The sequence below is a fragment of the Hakea prostrata genome, chromosome 7 (genome assembly GCF_041222555.1).
Source record: "Hakea prostrata isolate BN-2017 chromosome 7, UWA_Hpros_2, whole genome shotgun sequence".
NCBI classification, from domain to species: Eukaryota; Viridiplantae; Streptophyta; class Magnoliopsida; order Proteales; family Proteaceae; genus Hakea; species Hakea prostrata.
The window spans coordinates 69,347,296-69,361,269 of NC_142606.1; the positions used below are offsets into that span (position 1 = coordinate 69,347,296).

General features: G+C 36.6%; 1 protein-coding gene across 1 annotated transcript in view; it reads left to right on the forward strand.

Annotated features, from left to right (window-relative positions):
- Nucleotides 1–13,974, forward strand: part of ELF8 (binding protein) — a 50,103-nt gene that overhangs the window by 23,390 nt on the left and 12,739 nt on the right. The window contains exons 14-17 of the mRNA XM_089162901.1: nt 4,685–4,777; nt 6,051–6,317; nt 9,374–9,454; nt 9,546–9,704. Of these exons, the coding sequence (XP_089019027.1) occupies nt 4,685–4,777; nt 6,051–6,317; nt 9,374–9,454; nt 9,546–9,704 (600 nt within the window). The remainder of the gene's footprint in view (nt 1–4,684; nt 4,778–6,050; nt 6,318–9,373; nt 9,455–9,545; nt 9,705–13,974) is intronic.

The window sequence follows — 13,974 nt, forward strand, 5'->3', positions numbered from 1 at the left end:
TTTGGGTCCTCTCATAGAGTTGAAACATGCAACTTTCTGTTCTAACTACAACGGTATCTAATACGCCAAATGAACTCTGAAAGCATTTGAAGAAATAGATCATAAGGATCATGAATAAACAAGGAAAGAAAATGAAAAACAATACTTTGTTCTTGTTTCTAGAAATTGCCGAATTCCAAGTCCTTCTAGAAATTGCTTCAAACTCTTCAAACTTGCGCTATCTTAATTAGGAGCAATTAGAAACAACACTATATCATTTGGTTTAACGGCAGGGAGACCTGTTCACTTGTATATATATTTAACAAACCAACTTCATATGGGCCCTGACATTCTCAGTTGTGAGTGATGCAGCAGGAAGAATATATTGAAGTGTAAGTGGTTTAACTCATCAACATCTTCACAATACTAGATTGATCTCATATAAATGAAGCAAGAATAAATCCAATAGGAATTGCATTTTCTTTGCAAAGATCATCATAGATGAGAATGGAACATTCGACAATTTTATGGTCAAAGATCTTTCTAGAATGACGAGTTATTGTAATGTTTTTTGACCAAAAACTCAAGTCAACTAAGAAGTTGAGGGGTGGATTAAAATCCATTACCAATTTTGAGATTTGAGACTTAAGGGTATAATGTATCTAAAAATAACAAACAAAGAGCATCTTTATGCATTAAATTAATGACTAATCAGATAGAAAAATTGACAGCTGGCCCAGATGGTTACTAACAATCAACACTATAAGACATTATAACTTGGGTAGTGACACCATCCAGGCAAAGATCTTCTTGAGGAAAAGATGAGTCATAAGAACATTAAAACTTGATTTTCCAGGACTAATAGAATATAAGTGAGCACCAACAACAGGTTTCCAGTATGATGATAGCTAAGATTCACAGTTTCATATATCAGAAAATATTTATAAGTGTGGGCAAGGATAATGTTCTGGAGGATTCCAACATGAATATGTTTCTCGAATATGGAAGGAATTCATATCTGTAGGTGACTGTGGATGGACTACACCAGAATTAATCCGAGATTACATGATGGAGAAGATTGAATTAGGGAGCATCATGGGCTCACTAAATTTTGACAACCCTCCAAACAATAGTTGTTTTGAATCCTTCTACCATTTCTGATTTTGCATAAGAAAACATTTCCTCAATAAAGTTCAGATGCACTGCTATAAGTTAACAGTTAACCATTCTTTATGGGGTTATATTCCATTCAAATATATTTGTTTGGGGGGTAATGTGTTCTGTTACTTCACTCCTAATAGGTTGTCATTCTTATTTTCTATAATTAACGCTAGCAAGCTCCATTCCTGAACCCAAATGGTTTAGTTGGTCTACTGAGGGGATTGAAATTATGCATCGGAGTTAAGCTGAGGTGGAGGCAGATGACCTGCAAAGTGTTAATGCATGCTGGACAAGGAAGTTATTTTCATCAGATTTATGAATAGATAGGATTGAAATTTGTCATCAAGGATAAGCTGAGGTGGACATAGTTGTCACGGCGACGAGGCGATGCAAGGCGGTTTAGGCTAGTTGAGGCAATGAGTCGATGAGGCGCCCTCCAAGGCGCCTTTGAGGCGGTTGAGGCGTTTTAAGTGAAATTTTTAGTGTACATTTCATTCACTCCAATTCATTATAAATCTATCATATCTTATATAATAAAAAAACTAATATTAGCCTACCTTAAGTCATCCAACATACTACAAACCACACATAGTAGGTCCTAAATAAAAAGTTGCAGGAAGAAAGGAAGAGAAGAAGTCATCTGTCGTTGGCCTCTGCTTGCCAGAGTGTCGTCGCAAGAATGGAAGAGAAGAAGAGAGGAAGAGAGAAAGAGATTAGGGATTAGAGTGAGAATGAGAGTGTGAGACTTGAGCCAAGAGTTTATTCTCTTTCGAGTTTGTTTATTTTTTTTCTTTTTTTAACATTTGATCACATGTAGCGTCATTATAAATGTGCATATAGGTTCAAACAATAGATACTTTACAATTGGAATCTAATAAGTAATTCAATATATGCCTTCGATTTGGCATCTTTCATGTGATTTAAAAAAGAAAAAAAAAAAAGCGGATGCCTTGGGGTATAAGGTGTCCGAGGCTCTTGAGGTGACGCTTAGGCAATGCCTCATACCCCAAGGCGGTCGCCTTATTCCCTGAAAATGAGGCGACACCGATTTGAGGCGCTTCGAAGGTGCCCGGACGCCTAGGTGACGCTTAGGCGACGCCTTGACAACTATGGAGGTGGAGATGGATGACCTGAATAGGATGAAATTTGAAGTATCCATTACATAGATTTTTTTTTTCCACAAGAAAGGTGCCTGTGATTTTTTTTTTCAGAAGAAAGGTGCCTGTGCAAGTGTGCAACGTGTGCATTGTACTGGCGAAGTGTACATAGTATCAATTTTGAGGCATGGGTTCAGCTCTCAACTTTGTCATCTCCTTCTCCCCGAGCTCTATGGCCCCACCAAAAGATAAATCAATAAATAATCATCATGTGATGCTTTTTAATTGCAGTAACAGAAATAGGTATCCAATATGATCCTAACTTCAATAAAATTTAAATTTAGTCTACCTATGATCCTAACTTCAATAAAATTTAAATTTAGTCTACATATGATCCCAACTTAAATAAAATTTAAATTTCTCTACCCAAAGTCTTTATTTTCAAATTATAAATATCACCAACAATTTGATAAAAGGAACTGTGATATTAGTGTTTGAAATCAGTACCTTTCCAAGTCCATTAATCCTGGCTGCTGTCAGGACCAGTCATCTCTGTACCTGTTAATTGCAAGTTCAACCAATTATTTAATGACTAGATACTGAAAATTCCTGAAAAAATGATCAAGTATAGTGTTGGGCAAGGGAAAAGGCAGGATTTAATGTATGTAAAAATATAAATGGACATAAAAATGATAGAAATAAAAAGAAAAATTCCTATATCTTCAGCGAACCACAATGGAGAATGGTAGCAACTTCATTAAGCTTCCAACTCCACCGAAAGCAGCAGTAAAACGTAGGAAACCCTAGATTAATTCATTTTACCTGCAGGTGAATAAGCAAGATTGGTCGCTGGACGAAGAAAGAAAATGAAAAGCCAAGAAAGAATTGAAGAACGTCCAAAGTTTACTACAGCTTCGGAATTCTCTCTCACGGAGACATCAGCTTTATTGAGACGAGAGGTGAGTGAGCGAAGGTGTTTCTCCATCTTCGCATAGGGGTTCCTCATCCTATGAAACACAGAGTAGTATCCCTTTTAGGGTTTGGTAATATTATGACACGAAATGAAAAGAATACCACCGTGGTGTGTTTTGTTCCTCTCCTTGTCAAGTGAAATGTTCTTGTTTGAGAAACACCAGGTTGGTGGTGCTTAAAACTTGGTTCTTTCCATAGAAACACAAAACAGACCGGAACACTCATACACGATTTGGATAGTTTCTGTTCCAAAAATGAGATAAAAAATCACTAGAAACATTCTTTATGAATGTTACCATGCATCCCCTTAGGGCCCCATTTTAGACCTAGAGGTTGTAAGCATCCAATGCTTCTAGCAAATCAGGTTCCTCTATGTCTGGGGCTTTACTATGTGAGAGATATTATGTTTGAGTTGTCTTTTGTGTTGGGTTGAAGACAATAGAAAAATCTGATGGTTGCTTTCTTTATATTGGTTAATAGGATGATCACTTCTATTTTACAATAAGCAGTGTAAATCTTCCCCCGAAACCCCCTTCCTCTGGTTCTAGATCATGTCTGGGTGCATTGGTTGATCTGGTGCCTTGGTTGCCTAGGCTGTTGCATTGCTCGTCTAGATGGTTTTGCCTAGCACCTTGACAAGCTACTCCCACCCTTAGGTTTTGAGATTCGTGAGCACATGTTCATCAAATTCCCTGCATTGATGACCATTTTAGAATTTTGTGGCCAAAACACATTATCAGGTCTGTTATCCAATTTTCTGTAAATAGAAACAATCTCCACCAATGATACCAAATGTAGCCTCCCGTCCCAAAAAAATAAAATAAAAATTACAATGATATCAAAGAGTCCCTTGAAGGGACTAATACTCCTTGTGCTGCCGTACTTCATATCAATTTCTAGGATTTTTTCATTTCTCAGTCTGGGATGTTTAAAGTGAGTTTAATATGCATGCTTGTGGCTTGTGCTTGATTTAGAGTGAAGATGTTCTCTTCACATAAACCCCTCTTGCCTGACCTCTCCCTTCTTCCTCTTCCAAGCACACAGACAAATCAGAGATATTTGAGATCTACCTTTTTGAATCACTTACAAACAGCCAAATCTATGGCAGAGGCCTGAAAACCAGTTTCACTCACGTAACCTTCCCGAAACTAAATTTTTTGTGTACAGTGACCAATTATTTTTAGCAGAAATGAATAGGATGCCTCTTAGTGATAAATATATCAATGAGTTATTACTAGGGACACAGCAAGAACCCACATTAGGAGACCTATGCTGTTTTAGTATTCCTAGTGAATTTATCTGCAGTCAGCATCATTGAAGTCTGCTTCTCATTCTTTAATGTGTGTGTATATATATATATATGTATATTTTTTTTTTCTTACATTTTCAGTTTCCAAGATTTATTTGTTAAGTTTTTTCTGGACTTTGTGGCTGTTGCTTCCTCATATGATTAAGACTTTACTATGATCTGGTAGGCACGTGGTCTTCTTAAAAAGGGAGGTGAAGAGGTACCAATAGATCTTCTCAACAATATTGGAGTCCTTCATTTTGAGCGGGGGGAGTTTGAGGTCTGTAACAGTAGGTTGTATATAACTTTTTAACAATATATTCTAGTCACAAGTCAAATTAGGGTGTAATAATATGCATATTTTTACTTGTTACCTGCATTTCACTCTGATTATTTCTTTCTAACTGTTTCTGGTCCCCTTTCTGGGGCAAATAATGTCACTGTTCTAATATCCACATGACGTCAAGTATAGAAGAAAATTCGACTGAAATTGTCGAAATTTCGGTCAAACTGTTTGCATTTTTCAAAAACAAAACGGAATTCCAATTATTTCAAAAAAGTGTCAAATTTCGACCGAAATTTCGGAGATTTCGACCATTTCGGAGGTTTCGACCAAAATTTCGACAATTTCGACCATTTCAACATTCAAACTTGTTTTTCCTTAGTTTTTGTTGATTTCTATTACATTTTCACCTAATTTCTACAACTCCTTTGCCTTCAAACACCTCTTTTGCTCATTTTTTTACCTCCAAACACCTCTTAAGCCACAACAGCTACCAAAAACACTTCAGCAACAATAGAATGTGAAGTATGAGCCACACCCAACATTTCCAAACTTCCCCTTTTTTATTTTTGTTTTGTTCATGCCTTAAATGATCTTGTATTGCCTTGAAATTAATATATGTTTAGCCTAGGACTATGATCTATGATTGTGTTTTGTTAAACTTATCTTTTTATTATTTGCAACCATTTTTTCATTTTTTGATTTTAATAATTATTTTCTAAAATTATGTATTTTTATTTTATGTATATATGATATATAAGCTCCAACTTAATATATGTGGGACACCATCGCTTGATCTAGTCGGTCATTTTATTTTGTTGGCTTGTTGTATATGTAACCATTCTACCAAACAATTAATGTATGCTGATGATTCTATGCACTGTATGCAATATAGTTTACACTTGTCGGAACCAATCATTTGTTAGCATACTAGAATGATAACTTTTCAATGTTTTATTTTTTTTTTTTGGAAAAATACTAGTTTCATTTTGTTTATTATGCTTGAAATAGGTAGTATGCAAGAATTTAAATCATTTTGAGTCCATATGAGGCCCGAAATTGAAGCTCCAATTTCTAGAAAAAATGTTCAGTTTCGACTGAAACATCAAAATTTCGGCCTTTTGCAAGGTTGAAATCCCTGTTTCGGTCGAATTTTCTTCCTTGACGTCAAGTACCTCACCTCCAGGCAGAAGGAAAGTCCATATCATATCTACAAATTTTGCTTTCTGACAATATCTCCAAGGCTAACTTCATTGTTCTTTTTTTTCAGTTGGCTGAGCAGACTTTCAAGGAGGCACTAGGTGATGGCATTTGGCTTGCTATCATGAATGGTAAAATACATAATCCAACTGTAGACTCAGGTGCCGCTACCTGCCAATACAAAGATATGCAATTATTTCAACAACTTGATGAAGATGGCACTTCAGTTGAACTACCTTGGGATAAAGTCACGACAGTATTTAACCTTGCTAGATTGTTGGAGCAAAATTATGATACTGAAAAAGCAAGTCTTTTATACCGGCTGATCTTGTATAAGGTCTCTCTCTCCTCCCCCATGATCTGTCTATCTCTATTTCTGTGTGTATGTCTTTCTGTTTCTGTTGTTTCATTTGAGATAGCTAAGGATGATGATGGAAGAGTGAACCCTTGTGAAAAGAGAAGCATGATTACTGTTGCAAGTCTATGAGAGGGATATTACTTGGTTCAGAATGGTGATGTGATGTGATGTGAAGAAAAAGGGTTTTGTATCTCTGATAATCATTTTGTGTGATATATTGATTCCAGATCATCAATAAAATAAGCCATCCCATATAATGACAGATACACAGGATTACTTGGTGACTAGTAGTTGAAGGAACAGACCATTTCAAATAATTATAAAAAGCAACATAATTTTTTTTGGGAATTGATAAAAGGAAAAAGTACAAAACTGGACATCCTGAGCCTTTTCAGCAAGGCCAGTTGCATCATAGGGGTAGAAAAGGTATCAAACAAAGAACCCACATTTTTACATCTAGAAGCTATGAGACTAAGCTTAGGTATGTGAGATAATATGGCCATGTAATTTTAGATTCCGGTGAAGAAGTTCTAGCTTAGAGCTGTTAGATCTAATATTTACAAGCTTGTAGTCTTCCAAGATGAGAATTAAGGCCAGCATATAAAGAGCATGAGGAACAAGGCATGAAAGGTCCCAGATGAATTCCTTTCTAGTTTCCAGTGCCAGACTTTAAACAAGATCCTCCAGACACAAAACAAAAGCTCCAGTCCTCCTTTCTTGCGATCTACTTCAGAACCTGCAACCCAAATTTAAAAAATTAGAAGACTAAGGTCATTCAGAGGAAAGGGAAGGGGGTATTGCAGTGGTCTAGCTGTAATATCATTAGAAGGAAAATACATGTTATAAGAATTATTTAGCCAGTAGAGCGTGATATGAAGAACAGAGGGGGGAGGTGTTTTGATTCCTGAAAAGAATTCTATTACAAGCATCCCATAAGCAATAAAAAGATAAAATATAACCTGTATAGAACCAATTAAGCCACTGATTGTTTCAATTTTGGGACTTGCAAAAAGATAAGCAGAGATAAAAAGCAGAAGACCTTGCGAAGAAAGAAGAGAAAAGACGCAAAGGGCCAGCATTCCAGACATGAGACACCCAAGAACATAAAAAAATAAATGCCAGCAAGACTCCTGTTCTTTCATACAAAAAGGACAGAGCCCCATTCTCATGCATACCTAATGAAGAGATCCCATTGTTTAAAAGTCTCCAGAAGAAGCATTTATATTGAGGGAGAATGTGGATTTTCCAAAAAACTACCCATCATTTTCTTGCATCTGGTCTAACATGGGAGGTAATGGAGAACTTGGAGAAAGCTTTAGAGGTAGAGAACTTACCAGATGGGGAGAGAGTACAGATCCATTTATCCTCCTGAGGAGGAATGGGTATACTTGAGATTTATCAGCAAAATGGGGGGAGGGGGAAGAAGTTTGAAAGGGCTTGCCTATTCCAAGAGAGGTTGGAGATAAAGGAGCGAACAAGATTATGAGAGGAAGGTAGGTTAAAAGCGGAAGGGATAGAATTGCCTTTAATCCCAAGAATCCAGGGGTCAGAAGCGAAAGAGATAGAAGAACCATTACCTATAGATCTGAAAAAAATTTGCTTAAGATCAGGAGCAACTGATCTAATAGAATTCCAAATTCTAGATACACTTTTATTCAGGGAAGAAGAATCAAAGAGAGAAGCTGAAGGAAAGTATTTGCTTTTAAGAAGCCTAGCCCAAAGAGAACCAGGCTTGGAAATCAATCTCCAAGAGAGTTTACGAAGGAAGGCTCTGTTGTGATCTTTACCTTTTCGAAACCCAAGACCACCGTGAGAAACAGGGAGGCAAGATTTATTCCAGGAAATGGAGATAGGGTTGATCATCTTATCAGAGTTTCCATTCCCAGAACTTATTTGATATAGAGTCAAGCTTAGAACAGATATGTTTGGGAAGAGAAAAATATGCCATTTTGATATGAAGGAATAGAGGAAAGGACAGATTTGACTAAAACCCTTCTACCAGCATAACACAGGTGTTGAGATTTCCAAGATTTAAGCTTTGAAGCAACTTCAACTATGAAATGGAGATCTCTACAGGTAGATCTGTATGGAAAAGGAAAGAGCCTAAATATTTGTTTGAAGGATTCATAAGATTAGTGTTAATGGCTTTGCAAAGATGTAGTTGGACATTCTTAGGGACATTAGAACTAAAATGATGCCCACTTTTAGCAAAATTGACTTATTGTCCAGATAAATCAGAGAAAAGATCAAGAGCAGCCTTAATAGAAAGAGATCATCTAGAGAAGCTCTACAAAAAACAACAAACATCATCAGCAAAGTACAGTGAGTTACCTCCGGAGCAGATCTTGCAACTTTGATTCCTCTAAAAGCCCCAACATCTCTATATTCATTCAAATTCTAGAAAAACCTTTCATTGCACAAATAAAGAGATATTGGCTATGGGTGCTGCCTTGTCTAAGACCTCTCTCAGGAGAGAAGAGGTCAAAGATAGAGAAAGAAGTAGAGGAGATAAGAGCAGCAACAAGATTAATCCGTTTATCAGGAAATCCAGGCATCTTAAAAATGGCAAGAACAAATTTCCATTCCAGTTTAACAGTTTTAATCCTTAAATTTTCCAATTCTTATACTGAATTCGTTTAAAGGATGTTAACATTTTGATATGTGGTGTGTCTTGTGTGATCTGCCTAGTATCTTCCATTTATTTTTTAGGTTTTTGAAATAAAGCCATGCACACATTATTTGTTGGACAGCTTCAGTACACACGCCAAGTATGGGTGGAATTTCTCAGATTTGGCCGTTGTGGCCATATGCAAATTCTGAACATTATGTTGGATGTTTTTTTTTTTGCATTTGTTGTGCGACCAAGCCATTTGGTTGAGATGCAACTTTAGTTTAGCTGTTCTTTCGCCCCATCCCTTAGGGGACTGGATTGTAAAAACTGAATGAATGGAAGTATTACACTAGGAAAAAAAGTTCTTCTATGTTCTCAAATTTGAAATTGGAAAATTTGTCTGACATTTTTGTTTTTCAAACAGTATCCAGACTACATAGATGCTTATCTGAGACTAGCTGCTATAGCAAAATTAAGGAATAACATTCAGCTAAGCATAGAGCTGGTACGTTATTGCCCCTATGACATTGCCTAGTTATGTTCTTTTTTCTAGGCTTGAGCTATTAACTCAACAATGAAATGATTAATGGTTGCAGATTGGGGATGCTCTAAAGGTTGATGATAAGTGCCCAAATGCATTGTCTATGCTTGGAAGCTTGGAGCTTAAGAGTGATGACTGGGTCAAAGCAAAAGATACCTTCCGGGCTGCAAGAGATGCTACTGATGGGAAGGATTCATATGCTACTCTTTCCCTGGTATGGCTGTTACTTTTGATGTATTTTTCCCTTCTATATAAATATATTGCTCTTACATGATTTCATATAGTAATAGGCTGGGGTTATTCTTAATAGCTCGTTGAGATATGGTCCAGTTAGATTTTTTAAAGGTAATTGGTTAGCTATATTTTGGATGATGAAATAGTTGTTATCTAAGTGTACTCTAAGTGTACGTGGCTGGCCCCTAGGGAGAGTTGGTGCCTTGGTTGTGAGATGATGAGATCCATGTAGCCATTAAGGATAGTAAAAAAAGATCCTGTAAAGCCTAACAAAGGATTAATGAGATAGAGTGAGATATTATTGATGTAGCCTAGATTGAAGATTTTCAACTACAGGTCTGATTTCCAGGATCTCAACTCAAAAAGTAAGGGCTTGGGGTTTTCAGATCTTGGTTTTGTTGATTGGGATACATAAGAACAGAAGTTATGGTGGTTTGACAGCTTTCAAGAGATTTAGAATAGTGGCTTCTTTGGATGGATGGGGTAGCTTGTTGAGTTATAGGATGACTACTTATTGGGATGGGGTAAAACTTGGAGAGAACTTAGGTCATGAATCATGATACATGGGGATGATCCCTTAAGTTTGAGACTATTCTAATGGTCAGATTGATGTAGTTCTGAGTTTGAAATTTGGGTTTTTTGGGAGTACGAATATAAAAAGGGTAGAACAGGTAATTAATTGTTGGGGAACTTAAAAGTTAGAAGGAGAATTGGGGATGGGGATGATTCAACTAGCAGTTTTAAGGAAGGAGGGAGGGAGGGAAGGAGAGGGATTCTATTCATCAATCTGTCTAATTAGTGGAGGATGCATAAACTCATAACATAGTTCTATCCAGTTATTGAGTATCCTAATGTAATTCAAAAACTGACTCATACTGAAATTGACAACTAATCCTGTGTATTGATGACATTGCCCCGAGTTTGTGGGCTTATATTAGGCCCATTACATCAATAAAACCAAAAATAAGAAGCTTTATGTATATCAAAACCTACCCATGGGCCAAACTTATGTACTTGAAAGCCCAATTGAGCCTTTTAGGCATTCTTTACTGCATCAATTATGCAGCCAAAAATGAAGCTTCGAAGATTGTGGGGGAACACAGAGTGAGAAAATATGGTGGCCTTAAAATACAAAAAACATATTTCTGTTCCATGCATGGAGAGTGTGGATCCTAATAGGATGTAATGAAAGAAAAACTGAAAGACTCTCCTGTTGCTGATGCAGCCCCTAATTAGGGCTCTTAGACTTGCTGCTCGGGTGAGGCCTTTACGCTTGTTGTCCAGCAAACACTATAAATCATTATTGTTTTTGAGTGACAGTTTAGTAATTCTGCCCAATTTAAAGTCAAGGACAGCAAGTTCATTTATTTTTAAAAATTTTTATTTTTATTTTTATTTTAAGTCAATCTAATTCATGTAATTCAGACCATTATTAGGCTTGCTATACTGCCTTTGGTTATGTGATTCCATGGAATTCAAATCTGTTGAATCATGAATCTGATTTTTAGTAACCATTCGTTAAACGGTTCACATAAGAATCAAGAATCATGTGGAGTTATGAGTTTTGTCTAAAAATTAGAATTATTTGGATTTCATGGTTTGAGGTTAAATTCATGGATTTCTCCAAACTGACTTTAGTTTTTATTTTTATTTTTAAAAAAAAATCATCCTTTACTCAAAATATCATGGTCGTTCCAAAGATGATTCAGTTCATAGGATCAAGGTAACCAGAAGTTAAAAAATTAATGAACTACGATCAAGTGGATTCAGATTCCATGGATTTGAAATCAGAATCAACACAAGTATTGATGGAATTAAGCAACCGAATGCATTATTTGTGAATTGGATGTAGGTTAGCTACTGTTCTAGTTAAAATCAGTCAGATTTAAGTCCTAGTGAAACTTGGACTTGTTATGTAAGGCTATAAATAGCCCTCTATTGGTTAGATTATACTACAGTTGATTAAGAGATTCTCTTTTCTTCAAGCCTTAGTGCTTTTATGTGTGTTGCTACAACTCTTGGTTTATGTCAACTTCGGTCAGAGAAAGTCCAAGAGTTGAATATTTTGTTAGGCGGAGCAGCCCCCGCAAGGCGATAGACGATTTCAAGGGCATCTGGCTTATGTGTGTTGCTCCCTGGTTTTGTCAACCGGTCAGAGAAAGTCCAAGAGTTGAATATTTTGTTAAGGTTCTTGGTAAAGCCAAGCCAAACCCTTGCAATGGCTGAATAGACAGATTTCAAGGTGCCATTCCGTTTGACCTAGGTATCTACTAAGCTGCCCCCCTTTCTTTTCAAGGTATTTGGCAGCCACCCCATGCCCCTTCTTCTGTCGCCTTTCCTCTCCCCCCCCCCCCCCTTGTTTATTTTTCTTGAATTTGCTTGAACTTTCAGACTTCCCAAGACATCCATAATTCAAGGTCAAGTCTGCACCAATTTAGCGTCTCATCTATTCCACAATTTAGATACTGACATGGTTGACCTGAAATAGACCGACCAGGGTCTACCGTCTACCGTGAATGAACCAGACTAGTCGGAACCTGGTCGAACATGCGTGAACCGAGCAACGTGACGTACACGTCAAGTAACGTACATTGGAAGAATTAAAACTAAACATACGTTGGAAGAATTAAAACTAACTCTCCCTTAACTTATGGAGAAGACCTTTGGTCTAACATGGAGTCGGGATTAGGCATAGAGTTTTGGTCGAACTCAATGACTACTCAGCTTAGGAGTGTCATAAATCTGACTATCAGCAAGTGTTAGGCGGATGGATCACACGATCAAGGTAACTATCTAAAACCTATATAAATCTAATACATTCTCATGATCAGGCACACACTCTTTTAGTACTTCTGCTAGCTCTGAGATCTCTATAACTATTGTTCTATCTTTTAAGGATGTGTGCTTCACCTGACTTGATCTCGGAGACATTAATCGACCAACCCGGTCTAGCATGTTTTTGCAGGCAAGGAAAAAAATTTATGTCGAAACCAAGATTTCGACCCAAGAAAAGGCCGAAATTTTTAGGTTTTGACCGAAGTTTTGGTCGAAACATGTGATTTTTTTTTGAAATTTCGACCTTAGGTTTCGGGCCTTATATGATGTCCATTTCGTCTGATTTATTGCCTCTTACCTATTTAAAGCATAATATATACAATGGTACTAGTATTTTGCCAAAAAAAAGCATTGGAAATTTATCATGCAAGTATACTACCAAATGTCTGGTTCTGACAAGTACAAACTGTATTGCATACAAGTATAGAATCATCAACATTCATGAATTGTTTGGTAGAATGGTTACATATACAACAAGTCAACAAAATAAAATGACCAACTAGATCAAGTGATGGTGTCTCACATATATTAAGTTGAAGCCTATATATCATATTACTCATAAAATAAAAATACATAATTTTAGAAAATAATTATTAAAATAAGAAAATGAAAAATGGTAGCAAATAGTAAAAACATAAGTTCAACAAAACACAATCATAGATTATAGTCCTAGGCTAAACATATATTAATTTCAAGCCAATACAAGATCATTTAAGGCATGAACAAAACAAAAATAAAAAAAGGGGAAGTTTGGAACTGTTGGGTATGGCTCATGCTTCACATTCTATTGCTACCGGAGTTTTCTTTGTAGCTGTTGTGGCTTAGGAGGTGTTTGGAGGTAAAAGATGAGTAAAAGAGGTGCTTGTAGGCAAATGATTGGTGGAAATTAGGTGAAAATTGGATAAAACTCAACAAAAACCGAGGAAAAACAAGTTAGAATGTTGAAATGGTTGAAATTTTGGTCAAAACCTCCGAAATGGTCGAAATCTCTGAAATTTCAGTCGAAATTTGTAACTTCTCCAAATAATTGAAATTTCGTTTAGTTTTTGAAAAATTTAGACATTTCGACTGAAATTTCGACAATTTCGGTCGAATTTTCTATGTTTGCAGGTTAGTTCGTTTGCGTTGCCAAATAAGTTTATGGAGCAATAGGTTAGTTCGTTTGCGTTGCCAAATAGGTTACCCCCCTCCAACTTATTGACCTTAGACCGAAATTTGACTCCATTATGACCATCCAATTCCAAGATATAAATGTTCTTTTGGGACTTCCATTCTACCTAGAATCCTCAAACAAGACCCTCATTTCCTCCAATTTTGCCATCAAAACCCAATCAAAGTTGGGATATCATACCTAAGGTTCAACATGTCGGCAAAATGTTGTGTTGCTGGCTATTGACACCAGTGACATGACGACA